Raw genomic sequence first — 21782 nt, 5'->3', positions numbered from 1 at the left:
CGTGAGGAATTCTTCCAAAACTACTGAACGATAAACTGTGCTGTCAATTTGTGGTTGTCAGAAAAAAAAATAAACATCAAAACATTGATCGATCGATTCGATCACAAAAGTATAAAATGTTGTAAATTGTTAGAAATAAAGCTACAGTCTAAAAGACAACGTAATCATGTTTATTTTTGTGAAGAGAAATATTCTCCAGACTCTGTCGTTTATATCAGGCATCGGTTTAGTAACATGTATCGTTTTACACTGCACCACAAAAATTTCACCATTAACTGGAATATCGTTTCCTGGTTACGTGCTAGGTGTATTTCTGGTTTGCGTACATATTACTTTTAGGTTTATTCAGGCTACGATGCTTTTGCAAAAGCCTATAAAGTATGATTTGGATGTTATAATGGACGAGTATCCGTATATGACGGTGGTGAACGAGCTGATTCGGAAGCGGCGTAAGAAGAAGTCTCGTGTGTCGGAGATTCGGGAGTATGACACGGATGAGCTGAGCGTGATCTCGACGGTGCTGGAGCGAAAGCTGGTGTCGTCGTGGTACGTGCCCTACATCTCGCAGGAGATCGGGTTCCCCTTCGCGTGTAAACAAATGTTGGATCAAATGATTGGCAAAAGCTTTCAGGTTGGTGACATTTTTATAAAATTTCAGTTTGGTACGAGACTAAAACTATTTCACGGGACAAACAAATAAATTCTAGAGTTGATGACTGTCCGAACAGTAGCTTTTAAACTTTTAATAGGCTTATATTTAAAACTTGTTCACAGATCTGCAACAAGATAGAAATCAAAGATGTGTACGTAGATTTGACCACCATCTTGACGAGTCACCTGAATGAGTACCAGAGAGCTCAGAAACGTCAAGAGAACTCACTTAGTATTCCAGTGGAAAACTTTTACAAAAAGTCTCACCCTGTTTTTAACCCTGCTAATAAGCTTCAGCCAGCAGACCACTGTACCAACTTACTCCGCATAGTATTCAAAGAATTGATCCCCTGGGAACTCTGGGACACGCCACATTCGGAACTACTAGTACGCATCTTATCAAAGAAACTCGACAACTTCATAGACAGCACTCTAGCCGACCCAAGATGGCTGAACGATAAGTTGCTAACAATTCTGCAAGGAATACAGGAACCAACAGTTTTTGAAGTGAAGAAAGAACCGGAAAAGGCCCCAGTGCCTGAAGAAGTACCAAAAGGAAAAAAACCTGAACCGGTAAATACAGTTACCGAATCACCACCAGTTGTACCTAAAAATACAGTTATGCAAGTGGTTCAAGAGGATTCGAAAGTTGAAACGGAAGTGGAGAAGATAGAGAGTATTGTAGAAGAGGTACCGGTGACTAGTTCAGAGCCTGTTGACATAAAGACCTCACCTGTTTTGAGGCAGAGGCGAGGCAGGCAAGGCAGGAATGAAGTCAAGATCTACGATAGGATTATTGAAGGTATATCATACATATTTTATCGAAATATTGGTATCTGATACTCCTGTAAATATATCTCATGCTGAAGTATACCGACATAATTCAGGTTAAACATATTGTGTTAATCAGTAAATGTTTTAAAATCGGCCCAGTAGTTTTTGAGTTTCTTTAAAATATATGTATAGAAATAGGCCTTTGAATGCATGTCCCAACTGATCTCCAATAATAGAATTTACTCTTTATGTGTAGGCAGTGTAAAAACCTGGGAGACAGACATAGACCTGCAGTGCATCAGCCTGGGCCAGGACCTGCTGGCGAGCCTGGACGGGGAGATCACGCTGTCTCGCCTGTGGGGGCACGATAATGACGGCTCCCCCAACCCGCCGCGAGGGAAGAGCCCGCAGCCGCTGTGGTTCGGTAAGTTACTAAAAACTAGCTGGTTTACTTTTGACCGTTATGTATTTCCTTAGGTACTTCCTCATGTACTCTCCTTGTACTGCCTTTTCTACTACCCCTTTGTACTTTCTTTTATACGCCATTATGTACTAATGTAGGTATGTACTCCGCGTATTTACAGAATATACATGGCTAGTACGCAAGCGTGTGAAACTAGTCGCGAATAGATTGGAATTCACTTTTTATACAAAGTCTTCCGATGTATACAGCAGCAGTACGCAAATACTCGCATATATTTTGTAGTGGCCAAAGTAACTTGCTTTGTTCCATAATATACAGTGCTAGTCCGCATGCAAACTATCGTGTATACACTGGAATAGGCGTGAAAAACTTTACGATTCCAATCTATTCGCGAGCAGTTGCATGCTCGCCATTTTGATTAAAACACGACCTAGCATTTAATGTTAATTTAAATATTAATAATGCTCGTAAATTCAATTTCTTTTTGTATATTTTTTAAACAAGTTGATTTTTTATGGGAAATATAAGTGCAGCCACAAAATTATTTATTGAACACATGATTACGCTTCTAATTTTACAAAATTATTTATACATTGTCATCTAATTTACTAACTCGGCCTCGTTTTTAGTATATTGCCATTTATAACCTTCAATTAAAAAACATTGTATTAAAAATTGAAGTTAGTGACGAAAACGAATCGCTGCAAAACCGACTCCACGTAGTCTTGTCTGCCCTACCCCTAGAGTGAAATTCAAAACCGCGTAGGCGCGGAGGGTCGAGGCGGCCTGCGAGCTGAGGCGCAGGTAGTTTTAACGCTCGCAAGCCGAAGCTGCGGTGGTGAGCGTGAAAACCATCTGCGACGATAAGCTCGCATGGGACCGCCGGAGCCCCGCAGCACCGGAGCCGTGACAGAAGCGATGCTTGCTTACATTTTAAACGTACTGAGTTAAAAAATTAGAAGCTAATTAAATATATTTTATGGTGTCATTTAATAGTATTTTAGAAGTTTACTGTTAGAATGCATGCTACAAATTTAGATGCTAAAAAAAATACAGCTGAATTGAGAACCTCCTCCTTTTTTGGAAGTCGGTTGAAAATAACCATCATGCTGAGTTGTATTTAGAGTGGCTTACTTAGAAGATACTAGTGGCTAAGATAGTATTATTTAGATGCTCGTTAATTGTGGCTGACTTAGTAATTTAGAAGGCAACATACATTTTTGGGGGCTAATAATGATATTAAAAAGAAGCCTGTTTAATTAGCACCCATTTTTAATAAACAAACTCAGATTCAAAAGCCTTTTTTGTTTAATGATTTACCTAATATTAATTTTGTATAGTTAAATTTGACCGTGTATAAATTGGAATGATGCATGTGCACGTCTAAGCTACGAATTATACTCGAGCAGTACGCAAAATTCGTGTATACTTTGAAATCACAAATTAAAAAACAGCATTACAAAATATCAGCGAGCAGTTTCCTATGGATGCGTTTTGGCTATGTACACTCTGTAAATACGCATGTACTCCATTATGTACTTCCTTTCATATTCCCTTATCTACTTATGTATGTACTTCCCCTACGTTCTTTCTTCTATACCCCCTTATGTACTTATGTATGTACTCCATTATGTACTGCCTGTGTACTTCTTTATGTACTCCCATATCCCTTTAGAGACCCCCCACACTAGCGTCTTTCGAGCGTCGTCGTCGTGCCAGCGTCCGCGCAACGTCCACCTGACGTCGACGTCGCGGCGACGCGACGCCAGCGCTGGCCGGCTGCCGAATGCCGAGCGTGCGCGGCGCTGGCGTCGCGTAGCCGCGGCGCTGGCGTCGCGTGGCCGCGGCTCCTGTCACGTACAAGCAGTGTGAAAATGGATTCCGACGAAGAAGCACTGCTGCTGATATTACTGATCCAAAAATTACGGAAACGAAAAAGGAAACGTCGTCGTCAACATTGGGAACATCCTCTGTGTAGTGTTAGATTTCAGGAAAGCGATTATTTCGTATTGTATAGTCAACATATAAAAAATAATAAAAAATACTTCTATGATTATTTACGGATGCCAAAACGAATATTTGACCAACTATTACAATTGATACACAACGATATAAAATATCGCGGCAAATATATTGCGTTGAGCATTGTACTTGTTCGCAAAAAACGTTGAATCGCGTCGCGGCTACGCGACGCCAGCGCCGCGCACGCTCGGCGTTCGGCAGCCGGCCAGCGCTGGCGTCGCGTCGCCGCGACGTCGACGTCGGGTGGACGTTGCGCGGACGCTGGCACGACGACGACGCTCAAAAGACGCTAGTGTGGGGGGTCCCTTAGGTACCTGCTATCAAAAATGGATGCTCGGTTTTATTATCGCCATGAAGTGACGTAACATACAATGCGTTTTAATGTTGTAATTATCTTTAGGAAGAAAAAAATTACGTCATATATTTTTGAAATTATAGACCAAAAACTTGTTCCAATAATAAACGACCCACTTGAATCCAGTACATTTGCTATTTAATTTATATCGTTCTCTACTTTCCAAATTCTAGGCGAAGAAGAGACAATAGAAGTGGACCCGCTAGACGCCAACATATTCAAAGACCAGCAAACAAAGAAGGAACAGAGTCCGAAGCCCGCGGACGCCTTGCTGAAGGACCTGCAGTCCACCGTTAGGGAGGCCAAGACCAAGATAGGGGATCTACAGGTGTCCCACACACTTGCCTTAGATGTGCCCCGCAAGCAAAACTCCAGTGTATGTTGTTTGCACGATCTTTCTGCTTCAGCTTTTTACATAAGTCTATAAGAACCTGCGGGATTATGAACCTTATTTTCTAAGAATTAAGCACTATTTTGGCGAGACATGCGGCACTTTTTACAATTCAAAAGCTATTGGCACTTTTTGCATGTCTCAGTCAGCCAAAATGCGCAGCGCACTGCTTTTCAGTTTTGTGATCTAACTAAACAATAATAAAGTTTGGTTTTGGTTTTGGCATGCGCAAGGGCCATCATTATACCTCTTTTAAAGAACTGAGTACTGTAAAAGATGTAACTATTTTTGTGTATTTGTCCCAAAGATGCAAAAACTCTTCGAAAAAAATATGATATGTCAAAGTTGGACATTCAGCAATAAGATCTAGTGTCTCAAGGAATTTTTTGGAATAAGTTGAGGTGACATAAGTCAGAAAAAAAATATGTTAAAGTGTATTACAAGTTTAGACAGGTACTTCGGACAACAGGCACGTTACGGGCACAGGATATGCTTTGTATGTTCTCTCACTATCTGTTTAACTGTCCAACTCCAGTCTGTCTGTCTTATTGTTCTACTGTTATGTCCTGAAGTCGCGTGTTATTTAGAGCCCAGCTTGATGTAGGCTGGTTGATTTTATATTGGACCTTGAACCCCTATAGTGTTATTACAAAAAAGTAATTTAATGGCATTTATGTTTTGTTTCTAGAACTTTTATATGTTTAGTTTTCAACTAGCGATTCTGGTGAAAACTTTGCCAAATGTAATTTAAAATCCTTCTAACACTGAAAACTTACATAAGTTTTTTTCATTATGATCAGCTCTTTTGTCTTTCAAAATAATATCTTTGCCATTACAGTAATTTAATTGTTTTAATATTAAATACATATTAGTCTTAATAAATTTTATTTAATTTCTAATTAATTTTAGTCTTCCTCCATGGACGATAAGGTTCAAAATCCAATATAGAATCTTTCAGTACCATCAAGTTGGGCGGAGTTTGATCTGCATGCAAACTGGTGACAAGCATGATAGTCACAATGCACGGTTACACATAGACATTTGTTACTTTCATTGTTATTGAAATAAATTCTCTTGTTGTGTGAGTGTGAACTTCTTCAGTTGAAAATATACCTTTTCATCCCACCATCTCGGAAAGAGTAGTTTTACCCTTTGATATCTGAGCGCAAAAGCCGTTTTTATCCTCTAGAGCGGCAAAGTGATTTGAATTTAGAACATCATGTGCAATACTCCATTTGTGACAATCTTGATAAGACTTTTCAAACAAAAAATACATATTAAACAAATAAAATACTGCTTAAAATAATTATTCAATTAATTAGGTAATTTTTATTATTGTTTTTACATAGATTTATAACCTCGTTTCATTTTAAAACAGAGTTTTCAATTAAATTAACTTTAATAGGTACTTCTTTTTAATTTGATACTCATATGTGCGCGCCATTTTGTTTTTTTGCATTTAGTAGTTTCCTCGATGAGGTGGGATGAAAAGTTACGTGTTGCACTCGAGTGCAAAGATTTTTCACCTTGTGCTCTTTTGATTCCCTCGCTATCGCTCAGGATTCTAAATATTGAAACACTCGCTACGCTCGTGTTTCAATTTTAGATCCTTCGCTTGCTCGGTCATCAAAATTGAGCCCGCGGTTAAAAAGCAACTTTGCACTCTTGTATAACAAATAACTATTTCTACTGGTAATAAAGTCTGTTTTCTGTGATAGTTTGTGTTGGTGATAGATTTTGTGTGTGTGGTCTGTCGAGTTTAAGATTTATATAGATATTTTTACTGATATAATACGAGGCCTTTAAGAAGTCTTACCTTGAAAATGAATTTGAAACCTTAAAGAGTTCTTACTTGAAATTGAATATTATGAGTCGTGCCTACTTAGTAGATAAACTGAAATAATAGAGTAATATTGTATAATAGTGCAATGGCTATGTTTTTCACTGACGTAGGATGAAGCGGCCGGCATGATGGAAGGGCTCCTGGACTTCGGCATCGCTGGCCTCAAGAAAGGACTCCGATTTACTGGACTCAGCGATGACTCGGTAAGTGAATGAAAGTGAAAGATATTTTAGGGTTTGGATAATATAACAAGAACAATAGGACAATATTTCGTGTTAAAATACTCCAAACCTGACAGACAGACGTGTGTTGCTGGACAGTTTGTTGCGCCACTTCTTTTTCCCAGTACCAAAACCATTGGAGCAAAATTATTAAGACATAATAATTTTGACGTGCTAAAAGTGCTGTTTTTCAGCCTACTTTGAATAAATGTTTTTTGATATTGATTTATTTAGTTTACATCTCGAGGGTATATATTCCGCAGCCGGATTAAAAGTAGCTTGCCTCTATCTACTGCTAAGCTACTTTTCTGGGCTCCGTCCATGCGAAACTTCAACATCAGTCTTTTTAGCTTGAAAGCTAAACAAAGAAACCTGCCTTATAATTCACACTAATACCTTATACCTATAGGACAAGTCTCCCTCGCACCGAGCCAGCGATCGCTCGCCGCCGGCCGAGCCGCGCCCGATGATTGCCGAACATAAGGAACCACATACTAAGGAGAACAATAACGGACATAGAGGTACCAGCTATCCTGTATTTACAATAATGATAATTATTTATATCAGATTAGGTTGTCCATAGACTAGTTTGCTCATACTGTGTTATTTGTGAGGCGAGATTGCTACGTTTGAAAATGTTGTTTTGCAGATGAGAACAACGTGCCACAATTAGTGAAGCAGCACAGAGTGACGTCACAGGATATCGTGGTGAGTTTGTATTTCGATAGCGACCATCTCGTCGTAATCATTAGATATCGAGATATACAGGTAGTCCTGTATCTATGTAGTTGCGGATCTACCGTAGTGGGCATGGTAGTAGTTCAGACCTAATTTTCTTGTGACATGTTTCACAGTCTTTTGAGAACGTCAGTTTAATGATCTGCCTATTCGTTTAAAGAAGGCCAAGCGAATGAGGAAACAATTTAAGCAAACAACTCACGTTAAAGCATGCAGCCAACTCTCCCGTTTAGCATAATCACCTTGGTGAGATCGTTTTCTACCCTGCAAAATGGGGTAATACTTAGAAATTATTTGGCGAAATACATATTTTGTCATTTACACCCGTCTTCAAGCCACAAATGACTTCCAGCCATCTTTGCCGCGTGCTGTGCCCCGCGCCGAGGGTCTGCCGGCGCCGCTGCCGGATTCGCCCGAGCCGGAGTACGAGGAGGCGGCCGACCTCTCCACCAGCATCGCCAAGCTGCGCTGTCTGCTGCAGCAGCGCGCCGAGACCAGCCCCAGGTATGTGCCATCAGCCGTAGGTATACTGTGTTATCAGCCCCTGGTATACTGTGCCTCCAGCTCTAGCATCCTGTGCCATCAACTTCAGGTGGAGCCCAAGCATTGGGCTCCAGATCTGGTCTGACATAATTTATATGTCAACGCTGAAAGTATTTTCTGTTTAAACCGTATTTTTTCATACTGTTCATATGACAAGAAGAACATAATCAATTAGTGTTTTTTTTAACATTAGATTCATGTTTTTTCTACAACAGAAATGATTTTGAAAATTAAACAAGCCTATACAATTAATCTGTACCTTGTTTAAAAAATAAAATTCCGCACTTTTGATCAAGGTTGCGAACAATATCATCCGTATATAATAGTAATGTTCGTCGTCCGCTGCGTAGGGCGGAGCGCGCGGAGGAGGTGTGGTGGGAGAGCGCGGAGGAGACACGCGGCCGCGCGCAGCAGCACCACTCGCTGCGGCCCGTCGACACCGCCACGCTCGCTGGTACAATATCACTTACATTATTATCAATTTATCATCATGATCATCCTCCTGCCCTTATTTCAATTCCATTTGAGTATCATTCCTTCTAGCCATATCGACTTTCACACAATCCAACCATAGTTGCCTTAGATGTCCTCTTCCTCTATAACCATCTAAGTGCATGCCCATAAGATAACCTCACAACGTCAAATTCACCCCTAAATGATTTAGCTTATTTTGAGGTTTTCGCAAAACTCGACGGCGGTTCGCAACTTAATTCCAATCAGAAGTACGCGCATGTAGTCCATACCTGCACTACCATAGGAATCATAGGATTGGAACTAAACACATTTCTGTGCATCGACTCCCGCAAGTTTACCAGTGACGTCAAAAAGTTTGGCGAGAACTATACGAAACGTGATGCTTTCAGATGAATACGACATGAACATGGAACACAGGAACTCGTCACCCAGTCAGACTTCTAACAATATGCAGAGACTCGACAAGTAAGTTCCATTATGCAACAATATTTAACCTCCGATGCAAAAAGAGGGGTATTATTTTGACCAACATGTGTCTGTGGCGTCATAGCTCTTATACGGGTGTAAGAAATATTTTTGTTAGAACCTGGTTTTCCAACAGTTGTTTTTGCGTTCAGTTATCATCTTCATAGTGTCTATTGAGGATTTCAATTACCTGGCTTTATAAATTTTAAATTAATAAAATAATGAATCCGTTGATTTGACTGCTATTCTCGTACATAGGAAATTAAATATTTCTTATACAAACAAGAATATTTGTGGAATTTTGACACTTAATTTGGGAAATACCACAGTTAATTCTAAATTCGGAGTAATGATCTTCCTTACCCTCGTCTTATCCCACATGACACCCTACTGACCCCCACATGACTGCAGACTGTTCCAGCGCACAGTGACGGGTGTGTTCAACTCTCTGAAGACGGCGGTGGGTGCTGAAGGGGAGCAACCAACCCGCACGCTACACGACTGGACTTATGTCGCTACGGCTATAGATCTTAATGTAAGTTGTAAATGGAATTTTAATTTTTAACCTATGCTGTCTCACTGCTGGGCAAAGGCCTCCCCCATAGCCGTACACTTTTCTCTATCCATCGCTGTTTAAGGCCAGTCCGAGAGGAAGCTGTCCAAGTCTTCTCTCCAGCGTTTCCTTGGTCTCCCTCTCAAAAATATTATTATCCTAAAATTATATAGCTGACGGGTTTGTCTGGTTGAAAGCGCTAATTTTAGGAAACTACTGAATGGGAAATTTTCTGTTTTAGTGTGTGGTTACTTTTATAAGGTTCTTACGGGACGCGAGGTTTCTGGAAGCTAATCATTTGTCTTTGTGTTGTAGTCATAAAAAATCTTTTATCTAGCTACCTCCGCGCTTTTTGTGAATGTTTCTAAAACCCACAAAGCGCTACGTCAATAAAATTATTATTTATCAGACCATATACATATATCTATCATATTTAATGTGGAGTAATTTCTTGTATTTTTCCAACAAAAATATCTGTATTACTTATCAACGTACCTACATTGATAAAATTTGTAACATTAACGAGTCCATATGTAAATACAGAACTTAGTTAATTTTAATTACTCAACTCATTTTAAAGCTTTTAATTTATATGTATGTTACGAACGTCGCATCAACAGGCTTCTCTCTCTTTCTTTCTCGTACGTATTTACGTATGAGAGAGTGTTTTGGGTGCATTCAGCCTCTTAATGTTGTTTTTTGTCTGTACAGATGATGATGACATAGTAGCATAATTAGGGCTACCGCGTAAGAAATCGCCGCTAGAGGCGCTTGTGTAGCGTGAGGTCTTCGAAACGTAGAATGTTACTGTTTTTTCTACGCGCGCGGTGTTATATTTCTGATTAAATTAATATTACGAATATTTAACAATACTTAAGATTAATTATGGCAAATACAGATTACGGATCTATAAATGTCACTGCTTTGACACACTTTTATCTTTCGGAAACTTATGTCCGCCTTTCTTTTTCGAGCAAAACGGCACTGCGCAATACTGTGGCATCGCCAGTACGTTCATATTACAGTTCTATTGTATTAAATATGATTTAATATACCTAATCATCTTATGTATATAAAAGTTTTGGCGCTCATAATACGAACTTTGATTGCCATAGTTTAGGACTTCACGCTACAGTTATGCCATCTGGTGAAACAAAAAACGGTAGCCCCCATTCCGTATGTGTCAGGTATGCGGCGCGGTGTCGCGGCTGGTGGGGTCGCGTCGCGCGTGCTCGCACGTGGAGGCGGCGCTGGACTCGCTCGACCAGCTGCCCGCCCACCGCCGCCTGCCCGCACACGAGCCCGTCGACTACGGTCAGTGAATTTAATCATTTATTTGCATAATACAGGTATAAGTGCACTTTCAACTTATGCGTTTCTTACGATGCCGAACAGCGCGCGGACGAGCCTCTTTTTTGATACAAAAAGCACAGTGCAGCAACAGTGCAGCGCCGCCGGTACGTCGAACGCTCGACAACAAGACTGTTACCGCACCGTGCTCTGCTCAACTTCCAGGCTACTTTATGAAAGTTTATAAAACCCACAAAGCGATTTCGGTCCGACCTGGGAATCGAACCTGAGACCTCAGTCATAGCAATCGCGTTTGCGACCACTAAAAACCAATGAGGCAGTCACATGCAACAAAGGTCATACTACGATAATTCTTACAATGAGGGTTTTCTAAAATGGCGTCCACGAGGTGGCAGCACCGAGTCGTCAGGTCCAGGTAACTGTCAAAGTGCTTATCTTTACTATGAATAGTGAACGATTTTAGTGTTTTTTTTTATTTTATAATTAAAGCACTGCATTATTGTTTTACTATTGAGGTTGAGTAAATAAAAAAAACTAAATCATATTGTGTTAACAAATTTTTCAACAAGCTTTTCCTTAGTACCAGTGACTTTTGCACCCTCTCTCTTAGCTCAATTTTTAGTTCGGAAACTTTATTCTGACCGTAGTCCATAATAAAATCAATAACACTTCCAATATAACAGAATTTCAATAAACAATAAGTTCGGACCCTACAATTCCATACTATTTGACAGCTGTTTGGACCTGACGCATACGAAGCGCCGCCTGGCGGCAGAAAAAGTATCGAAAACCCTCATTGCTGATTTTTTTCTTAAACTGTAATATATTTAGCTCAATTTGCATTGTATAACGTTCTCAGGAATGGATAGAAAACTATTGTAATTAATTTAATTTTCTTTTAAAAAGAGTGTCCATGTAGTTTCTTGCCGGTTCTTCTCGATGAGACCAACTTGGAACCGTGCAACTAGTTTGACATTGCCAAAGAGCTTTCATAGGATTATTTGAAATTAAAATAAAAATGAATTTGACTTGACTTTGATGTGTAAACTATGTACTACAGACGAGTGGTGCGCGGCGTGCGGCGCGGGGTGGAGCGGCTCGTGCGCGGTGCTGGCCGCCACGGGGCTCATGAAGTCACATGTCGCACACAGGCTCGCCACCATGATCATTGCGGGTAGGTGCATTCATTTCATTATTCATTTTCATATGTAATCTTTCAATGTTTTAAAAGTCGATATATTTTTTATTTTGTAGCTCATGGCCATCTATAAAATAAGGGCCCATACAGCATACCTCGTTATACCATGGTTTAAAAATTGTTCTTTTAGTTCGTCATTATCATTTGCCTAACCTTTTCACAAATATGTCGGGGTTGGCATCAAATCCAACCAAAAGCAGCTGAACACCAGTTTTTTACAAAGAGCGACTGCTTGTGCGACCTCCTCAACCCAGTTAACCCAATACCCCTAGATAAGACTGGTTGTCAGAGGCGTACGTGTTACCAAGCTAACTGATTGGGAAGTAGTATAAGCATTCGCTTTACAAAACTCTGGTACGCAACTGCATCCGATTAGACTAGAAACCCACCCTCGGGGCTGCGGGTTGTTCGAAAGAGATACCGCGGCCCTTTTACATAAAAGGCCTATGAGTCTGAGTAAGAGTCTGACGCTCCCTCACCGCTGCTAACCCACAGCGGAAGGGGTCATTTGATGATTTTTGACGTCGTTAAAAAAAACCCACCCTACTAAATAAGAAGTAAGGTTAAGCTTATAATAATGTCTATATTTCCAGACATAGGCGAGGCTCTCATAGACGTCTGGCTGTCGGACTTAGCAGCCTGGCTGCGGAAGCAGGTGTTCGTGGTCTTCGAACAGATGCAGAAGGACAGCGACTACTTCCAGCCCAAGGAGAACTTGAGACCTTTCGACCTGGATGAGACCTGCGAGGTGCTCATGAAGAAATTGCCAGGTTAGATTATATTTTAATTGTATTTTAATTATTAAAAAAAATTACGTTTTATATTGTTTTGTTCTTGAAACTTTTCATTACAATTAATTGATGCCACGTTAGAAAAGATTGTCTTGTTATATAGTTTTTTTAAATCATATTTATTCGTGTATACAACTAAAACATATTTTGTTTTTTTTTTTTCATAGAAATGATAAGTAAACACTTTGTGGATATAAAATTCAAAACTCAAACGTTTATTCAAATAAGGTCGATAAATTAGGACTTTTCGAACGTCGAAAACAAAAACAAACCATCTCTTCCTATAGGTTTTTCCTATATCATTAACATTCTTAGCTTGTACGACACAAATACCAATTTTAATCAAATGAATCTTCGTTCCAGCTGTAATGTACGCGTTCGGAGCCGAGAACCTGTCCCCGGCAGTCCGCCTCCTGGTCACCAGCCTGTCTTCCAAGCAGATCAACAGTGACGTCACATACCGCGCCCTCGACATACTCGTCGCGCACTTTAAAAAATCTGCCGCCCTTAGAAACCCTTCCTTTGATAATAATTAGATTACCTGCACTAATATTAATATTACTATGGCCTGTTAACTTCCAAAAAATATGATTAAAATAATATAGTGTAGTTTTACCTGACTGCAAAGAAGTGTTTGGCATGTATATTGAAGGCGTGGTAATCGAATCTTCTAAAATCTAAATGGTCAATGATGATAAGTAAAAAGTATGTATAAGATACTGACTTGATTTAGTGCCAATTTAAAGTGAACAAAATCAATTTAAGAAATCTTGTGAAACCCGTTATTGCCTGACATATTGATGATTTCATATAATACCACTGACCTCTATATTTACCACTGGACAGGCTGTTGTCAACGTGCTTTTGTGCCCGTTTGATAATCGCCATTTTGGCGCTGTTAGACGTAGCGAGTGTTCGTGGTACTAAAATTATTTTACAGTGAACCAATGAACAAACACGTCTCTCGCAGCCATTTGAAATTATACGTCAAAATTAGTTCTGTAAAATCACTCGCTTAGACGATATTGGCGCTTCAAATGGGCACAAAAAAATTGCTGTCAAACGTACGGAACAGCCGGTCCAGTGTGTAAATATAGAGGTCAGTGTATAATACACATCCATTCCACTATGATATCAATAGTTTTACAGCAACAGATCTCATTGATATAACTTACTGTAATTATTTTAATATTTTACATGTTGTCTACTTACCACCGAGATTAAAGTACATACTTTTAACCAGTGGAGTAGCGTGGCTGTCCGTTGCCCGGGGCAGAATACGTTGATGGTGATGATGATAGTAATGATGGTGATGATGATGATGATAAGGAATAGGGAGTGCACCTGCGTCTGCGCAAATGCTCGTGCACTATAATACGTCCTGCGCAGCTGGCTGATCTCCTTATGGAGGATAGCTGCCGTGGCCGACAATCGGCAGGACGTCATCAATATTATTATTTTTTAGTTTTGTATGGTTCTAGTCTAATTTCAGATCTGATGTTAAAATGCTGAGATTAAAAAAATATCGTGATTTTATTTTATTTTGTTTGATGTTATAATAATTATGTGAATTGACATTCCGTTTTTATACTTAGTTGTAAACTTTATTTTACTATATGATAAGCAAATTAATGTACCTACAATGTTTAATCGTTATTAATAAAGGATTTCATGAATTCAATTGTTGTTTTTCTGTAAGTTGTGAATTCAAATAATGTTAGAATGTTATGTTAAAAAAAATATGTATCCAAAAACCATCCTTTATTATTTAATTTCTAGAAAAATATTAAATATCACAGAGATTGCATATTTGTTATAGAAACACAAAGTGCAGAGAGCAACACTCACGTCGGTGTTGCCATCTGTACATTTAATTACATTATTTAATATCATACGTACAGCCAGCGTAATAAATTATTACAAAAAACAAGTCACACTGACCGTACATAATTATTCTACTATCTTACAGTCACACTTATATTGATATGTTTAAATTAAATTACTAAGTATATATGTATGTAGTAAATTCGTAAAATTGTCCTTATTTACCAAAGTATTTTTATATAAATCTGTCTTTAAATATGGTTCATTTTCTGCTTTGAGCTAAATATGGTCTTCAATCACATAAAATATCATTGAACAAGTCTTTAAAAAAACAAAAATACTTATACCTAAAACTTTCCAGTAGTCCACTTAACAGCTAAGGTCATTTTGAAAAACATTTATCTATTTACGTAGTCTTCACAAGTTTTCACTTTTGTCTACATTATTGTGGGAATTCATTCAATTTCCCTATTTTTAATACATATATTCTATTCTAGTTTCAAAATCAAGTATCAAAATAGGTAACAAATTGAGATTACCATTATATCACGCAGCACAAATTCTTAACTTAAATAAAATCCTGTATCGTAATAATTTTGTTCTCTGAATAATATGAGTTGCCATTTTTATTTTCAATATTATCTATTTGGTGCAATATTATATATTTTCATATTTAAGGCACCATTTATCTATCCTAAGCATCGCTTTATTGTCATTCTTTCAGTAATTTAACCTAAAACAACTCTAGCTTCACTTTCACGTAGGCTACTAAAGTATGGGCGGACCTTTAACTATGGTTTCTTATGATAGTTACTTGAAAACAGACCTTTCAGAACCTGCATTTTAAGTACTATAGGCACCAGGAAAAATATAGCCTATCTTTTATCACAATCTTGTAAACAAGGTCATGGTCATGGTCAAGGTCATAGGTATCTATTTTAAAACAAATCATATTTTGATTCAAACTTTTTAACGTGTGAAAGGCAGGATTTCACCAAAAAATATAATACATTTGTTCTCTTAAAAGAAATAAGTACGCATCACCGCGAATCAACTCTACTTACACAATTGGGCACAAATGGAATCCCAAAAATGCTTTAGAAAGCAAGTTAACTACTAATTATAGTGAGGTGACAGTGTCAAGGTCATCCGTGTGTCGGATGGCGGTCGGCGTCGGAAGCGGCTCAACCTCCACTGTGTCGGGTATGTCTGACTTGTCGGTGAAGCTTAGGAACATCTGTGGGCATCAAGTAAATCTTTAAATGTTATACTTTCTAAGTATATCTTAGACAAATGTGTTGTGTTTCGGAGGGCACGTTAAACTGTAGGTCCCGGCGGATTTAACAACTTGGCAGTCGTTGGGTAGCAGGAAGCCAATAGGTCTGACACCAGTCTTACCAAGGAGATTGCCTGGGTATTACTGGGTTGAGAGGCTCAGATAGGCAGTCGGTCCTCGTAAAGCACTTAGCTGCATCTGGTAAGACTGGAAGTCTGATTTTCTGAAGATTTTCTGACTTCTTGTAGAACGTGTGCGTTGCTACCAGTGAGTTCTATTTTTCTAGTGTATAGCTGAGTTTAGACAAAGGGTTTACCTGTTCAAGTGAACTTTGGTTGATAGTGTAGTCCTCAATATCACAGGTGCCTTGTAGTTCCGCCATCAGCCGGAAAATATCGCTCAGCCGAGTCGTTATTTCTTTTTTGTCAACTGTAAACGGGTGACATTGATGACGAAGTTATAAAAATAATAGAGGTTTTCTAACTACATGTTTTGGGTTAGACATGACCTTGATTATATTTATATACTCGGTGATGGGTATACAATTAGGGCATAAAAAATGTTTTAATTCACGGTCAAAATGAGAAGAAGTAAGAAAATCTTTCACAAACATGCTGATATTAAGTGGGACTGTTTCCAATTTATATTTACCATTGTTAGTTTGACGAGTCGACTGCACAATTTTATTTAAAAAAATTTAATTGCCTAAGTTCTACAGATATGTATTATAAGCTTAAGCAGTATTTACCGGTAACATGTGAGGGTATGAGGAAGTGCAGCTCGCGCTCGTGCAGCACGCGCAGCACCGCGTGCGGCGCGCGGGACCTCACGCCGCGCCACGCCGCGCCCGCGCCGCCAGACACGCGGCATGCCACCACGTAGCCGCCGCCGAACCTGCGAACACCATGTCGTATCTTTTCAGTCATACGCACTAAATATTAGCTAATTTTAAATATTAGCAAAACTAAATATTAGCAAAATGATTATAGGTACTTTTTTAGCTATAAGATTTTAGAACATAAGATATTTGCATGATTAAATTATAAGTCAAATATAGTGAGACCATATTTTTTATTGTATCGACCATTATATTGTACCTATATTCTGGCAAATGAATCAATTTCATTTCATAATTTTTAACGATAGTTTCATTATTGTTCACGGAATTTAAGGTATACGCATTATAAACACATTGAAAACATCTAAAACACTCATTCAATCAATCAGATATTCGGATACAACCTATTCCTACAAGTCTGTAATTGTTGACATTTGTTTTGTATCTCTTCAGGTTTTTCATCGTTTAGTTGTCAGGTGCTAACTTCACACTTTTGTTTATCAACACACTAATTGGTATTGCTCAACATTGCCCACGTAGACGTGTAAGTAATCGGCACATAAGGCAATTGGCGTAAATAAGTCTGGGCATAAATATATGCAGACAAATGTTCTTAAATACATATATTTAAATTATGAGAACGGCCCACGTACCTAGTCAAGCAGTCGTCCAGCGAGGCGAGCGCGACAAGCCGGCCAGCGCGCAGTAAGGCGACGCGTGCGGCGAGGCGGCGCGCGTCGGGCAGCGCGTGCGTGCTGAGCAGCACGCCGCGCGCGCGACCGCACGCCGCCCGCACGCCGCGCGACACGCAGCCGCGGGACACCGGGTCCATGCCGCTGAGGGACAAATGTTCGTATATAAAGCAGATTTAAACTTACAATTGTAATTCACAAAATGTACAAACAACTCTCCGTCCCGCACTTAACGAAGCGCTATAAACATTTCAACGGATTCGACATAAACAATACCAAGAGTGTATTTCTCAGACCCTTCATCTCATTGTCTTCAGACTATCCATTTAGAATTTGAACGAATCCAAGCAACCAAAATCTACTGTTGTCACGTAGGTATTCATCATCATCATCATCAGCCTATCGCAGTCCACTGCTGGACATAGGCCTCTCCAAGTGCACGCCACTGAGATCGATTTTCGGCTTCTCGCATCCAGCTCCTACCAGCCGTCTTGCGCAAGTCATCACTCCACCGTGCCTGAGGACGTCCTACACTACGTTTGCCGAGGCGTGGTCTCCACTCTAGAACTCGTTTACCCCAACGGTTATCGGTTCTTCGGCTAATATGGCCAGCACACTGCCACTTCAGCTTGCTGATTCGGTGGGCTATGTCGATGACCTTGGTTCTCTGACGGATTACCTCATTTCTGATGCGATCCCTCAGAGAAACGCCGAGCATAGCTCTTTCCATAGCCCGCTGAGCGACTTTAAACTTGTGGACCAGCCGTACCGTCAGTGTCCACGTTTCGGCTCCGTAAGTCGTGACAGGTAGGACGCACTGATTGAAGACTTTTGTCTTTAGGCACTGTGGAATCGACGATGTTAGGACTCGACGTAGCTTCCCAAATGCAGCCCAACCCACAACACATTAAGTATTAAGTTATCTATGGTTGTACACTTTTGCGATGGATCCCACTTGATTAATGCGCCATTATTCAGCAGTTAACAACGGTGTGGTAAAAATAATGAGTACCTCTAAAATAGCCTCTTCCAAAATCTCTCCCATAGACTGTGGAAGAAGGCGTAAATACTGAACATTAAGGTTCAAATTGAATCCATTACTGACCTAGTAGGCTCATCAAGCAAGACGAGCGGTGTCCTCGCCATGAAGGCGAGCGCGGCGCACAGCTTGCGCCGGTTGCCGCCCGACAGCGCGCCCGTGCGCACGTGCGAGTACCGGCCTAGCTCGAACACGTCCACTGTACGCTTTATTACCTGTAAGAAAATATAGAATTATACCACTGAATAGCTTAATATAAGTAGTCTAATACAGAAGGTCATCGCGATATCTTTAGAACTACTACTGAGTAGTCCAATAAGTCAGGGTAGTCGTAATATCTTTGGAATATATACTCATACAAAAAATATAAAGATCAATTTTGTCGACGAAAAGTAAGTAAAAATTTTGATATGGGATCGATATGGACTTTTCAGTTTCAGTTTAATAAATGAATAGTTTCATTTGAATTTTCATCTTTTTGGCAGTAAATTAAATAGGTACATGAGTCCATGTCTGTTAATAATGCACTATTATTAAACTGTGTAAGGACTCTCTAGCCATTGATTCCTAAGTTGCAAAAACATGTGTTTCAGGTAATAGTTGTTATTCCTCACCTCAGCCTGGTCGGCGATGCCTCTCAGTCGGCAGTACAGTTGCAACGTTTCCTCCACTGTCATCAGCGAGTCTAGTGCGTCACTCTGAGGACAATAGCCTGGAAAAAATATACAACATTTTTTTATTGTAAATGCAAAAATAGTTATGGCTGTCCGTCTATCAGATCAAACAGATACTCCACTAGTAACAAATTACAAGTAGGTATGGCTACACATAAGTACTGCTCAACCGCTTTCATGAGATTAATAGCCAGTTCCAACGGTTACTGATAAAGCCTCCGATAGCCTATCGGTAACTTATAACTATAACTTTTTGATTCACTCGGATAGCAATATCTGGCAGATATTATAAGCAGCCTTTATCTGGCAGATAACTAAATGACACTTCATCGGTAAGTAGTGAACCTTAATATCTATAAGTTTATTAAGCAGAACTGACTGATAAGTCCTCGGCACAGCTGCGTGGAGGTTACAGGTTCGTTGTTGAGGTACAGCTGTCCGGCTGACGGACGCACCTCGCCCGTCAGCATCGAGAATGTCGTCGACTTGCCCGCGCCATTCTGGCCGAGTAGGGCTGTGCACTGAGGGAAAATTTAATAAAATAAAGGTAAATAAAAACCTAGTTGCACGAAATAAAGGAATACAAAATACCGCGGTAAGAACAAGAACTACGTTGCGTTACGTGAGTTACGTTATAAAGCTGAAGAGTTGGCTTGAACGTGCTAATACCAGGAACTGCTGAATCAATTAGAGAAAGACCATTTACCGAGAGACGCTATGATATAACACTTATTTAATTGAGGAGAACGATTAATAAATAAGAAAGTAGTTCATAGAGGGGACACAGAATAGATTATAGGTATAGGGAGAGTATATAAGGAAGTGTTGAAGGGGGTATATAGAAGTAGTAATATAGGGCAGAAAATAAAGGAGTGTTTAGGGGAAATACATAACAAAGTAAATAGGGAAATAACATGAAATAGCCTATAAAGAAGCACATGAGATGAGTACGTACTCCCGTACATAATAAATTTGACGTAGGTAATAAATAACAATGGTCGTACTCATGCCAGATTCCCCAGTCTATATATCTTACCTGTCCAGGAGGTATGCCCAACGTGAGGTTAGCCACGGCAAGCCTCGGTCCTGCGAGCGCGCGGTACAGCTTGCCCAAGTCCTCGCACTGAGCCGCATCACTGCACGGCGACACGATGCGCTGCATCGAGTTCTTCTTGCCTTCTGTGTGGATGAAGCCTGGGGTAGGGAACAGAGATTAGTGATGCAGTTTTAGCGAGAAAAAATGGGTTGATTGCCTGAAAGAGGACATGAATAAGACGGGAGTGGATGTTAGTATGATGTCTGGTAGAGAAAAATGAAAGAAAAGTACATGTTGCGTTGACCCCTGTTGTACGTTAAACTGTAGGTCCCGGCTGTCATTGAACATCCTTGGCAGTCGTTACGGGTAGTCAGAAGCCAGTAAGTCTGACACCAGTCTAACCAAGGGGTATCGGGTTGCCCGGGTAACTGGGTTGAGGAGGTCAGGTAGGCAGTCGCTTCTTGTAAAGCACTGGTACTCAGCTGAATCCGGTTAGACTGGAAGCCGACCCCAACATAGTTTGGGAAAAAGGCTCGGAGGATGGCGTTGACCCCTGTTGAATGACTTGTGAACAGGGCAGAAAGAAGTTCCTGAAGTCATACTTCTCTTCAGTAGAAAAGTTTTAAATTCGAACAAATAAGATGTTGGGGATTAGACGGCATGGTATGGCAGGAGTGGCAAACCAGTCCATCGCATTTATTAGTTCAGTCAATCGAGGCAAGGCTCTGAACAGAGTGTTGCATTTAAGATTGCAAAATTATGTAATTGATAGACCTTGGGTCTCATTAAGTTGACCATCCCTGCTTTATGTCAAGAGTAGATCAAGGTAAAATAGTTCGAAGGAATAATATGACAGTAAGCAAAGTTATAGTTATAACAAGTAGTGCAATACTAACCCCTATTAATATTCCCGATAGTGTTGAGCCGCAGCGGCGGAGCACGTGCGTGTGTCCGCGCGGAGCGCACGCGCGCACGCTCCGCGTTCACTTCATGTGCCTCTAACTCTGATGAACTAGATGGTATGTGCTCCGGACGAAGTCTGTAAAAAGAGAAACTAACTGGTCACTTCTGGCAATATTTTTTGGAGAATTGTATATGTAGATAAAGTCGAAAAAAAAACGAAAAGTATAAGTAATTTGAAGAGAGATAACAGACGATTATTTGCAGCAAACTGCTTATATCCTTTGGTTTATCGATAAGAGTAGCGAAAACCTGTGACCTCTTTTCATTATGTATTGAAGCATTTTTTTGAGAACAATTATTCCATTTGCTACATCAGGGTAAAAGCCCGAGCTATTACCGGTACATAAATCTTTCTCTGCAGTAAAACCCGCAGTGTACTTCTGAGTCTACTGTCTGTACTTTGCTTCAAGGTCAAAGGTCAAAAAGGTCAAAGGTCACTAATACATACCTGGCCATGATCGTATCGAAGCAGCTATACTCAATAGCCAGGTTGAGCAGCAGCAGTATGGTCCCCACCACCACCAGGTAGATGTAGTGGTACAGCACCAGGCTGCTGCCCAGTGGGTCCCTGTACGTGTCCATGCCGAAACGACTCAACACCTGAAGGAAGAAAATGAAAATCATTTCATAAAACCAGGCAGAAAATAAGGCCTTTTTGAACGTCAAAAAAATTATAGGTACAAGAA

General features: G+C 40.0%; 2 protein-coding genes across 3 annotated transcripts in view; one reads left to right on the top strand and one right to left on the bottom strand.

The window, feature by feature from the left end:
- The first annotated feature begins 47 nt into the window (after positions 1–47).
- On the top strand, positions 48–14435 carry LOC110380316 (uncharacterized). 2 transcript variants are annotated; one of them, XM_064039419.1, is made up of 15 exons: positions 48–631; positions 775–1453; positions 1682–1849; positions 4400–4554; positions 6571–6663; positions 7091–7202; positions 7331–7389; positions 7772–7923; positions 8313–8416; positions 8826–8901; positions 9313–9436; positions 10642–10768; positions 11826–11939; positions 12557–12733; positions 13118–14435. In XM_064039419.1, exons 1-15 carry the CDS (start codon positions 167–169, stop codon positions 13288–13290), a joined length of 2778 nt encoding a protein of 925 aa, XP_063895489.1. In that variant the 5' UTR covers positions 48–166; the 3' UTR covers positions 13291–14435. The 2 variants fall into 2 exon arrangements, with proteins under 2 accessions (XP_063895489.1, XP_063895488.1); XM_064039418.1 differs by having other exon boundaries at positions 49–631; positions 4400–4602.
- Positions 14436–15162: 727 nt separating this feature from the next.
- LOC110380322 (uncharacterized) overlaps positions 15163–21782 on the bottom strand; it is a 93146-nt gene continuing 86526 nt past the window's right edge. Inside the window, exons 61-70 of the mRNA XM_064039380.1 lie at positions 21545–21696; positions 21030–21172; positions 20134–20291; positions 19477–19618; positions 19038–19135; positions 18490–18638; positions 17346–17528; positions 16603–16748; positions 16171–16283; positions 15163–15815 (exon numbers count right to left, since the gene is read on the bottom strand). Coding sequence (XP_063895450.1) covers positions 15699–15815; positions 16171–16283; positions 16603–16748; positions 17346–17528; positions 18490–18638; positions 19038–19135; positions 19477–19618; positions 20134–20291; positions 21030–21172; positions 21545–21696 — 1401 coding nt within the window. The 3' untranslated portion in view covers positions 15163–15698. The remainder of the gene's footprint in view (positions 15816–16170; positions 16284–16602; positions 16749–17345; positions 17529–18489; positions 18639–19037; positions 19136–19476; positions 19619–20133; positions 20292–21029; positions 21173–21544; positions 21697–21782) is intronic.

The sequence above is a fragment of the Helicoverpa armigera genome, chromosome 19, assembly GCF_030705265.1.
Source record: "Helicoverpa armigera isolate CAAS_96S chromosome 19, ASM3070526v1, whole genome shotgun sequence".
NCBI lineage: Eukaryota > Metazoa > Arthropoda > Insecta > Lepidoptera > Noctuidae > Helicoverpa > Helicoverpa armigera.
The sequence above is the reverse complement of the archived record's forward strand: the minus strand, read 5'-3'. Positions and strand labels throughout refer to the sequence as shown.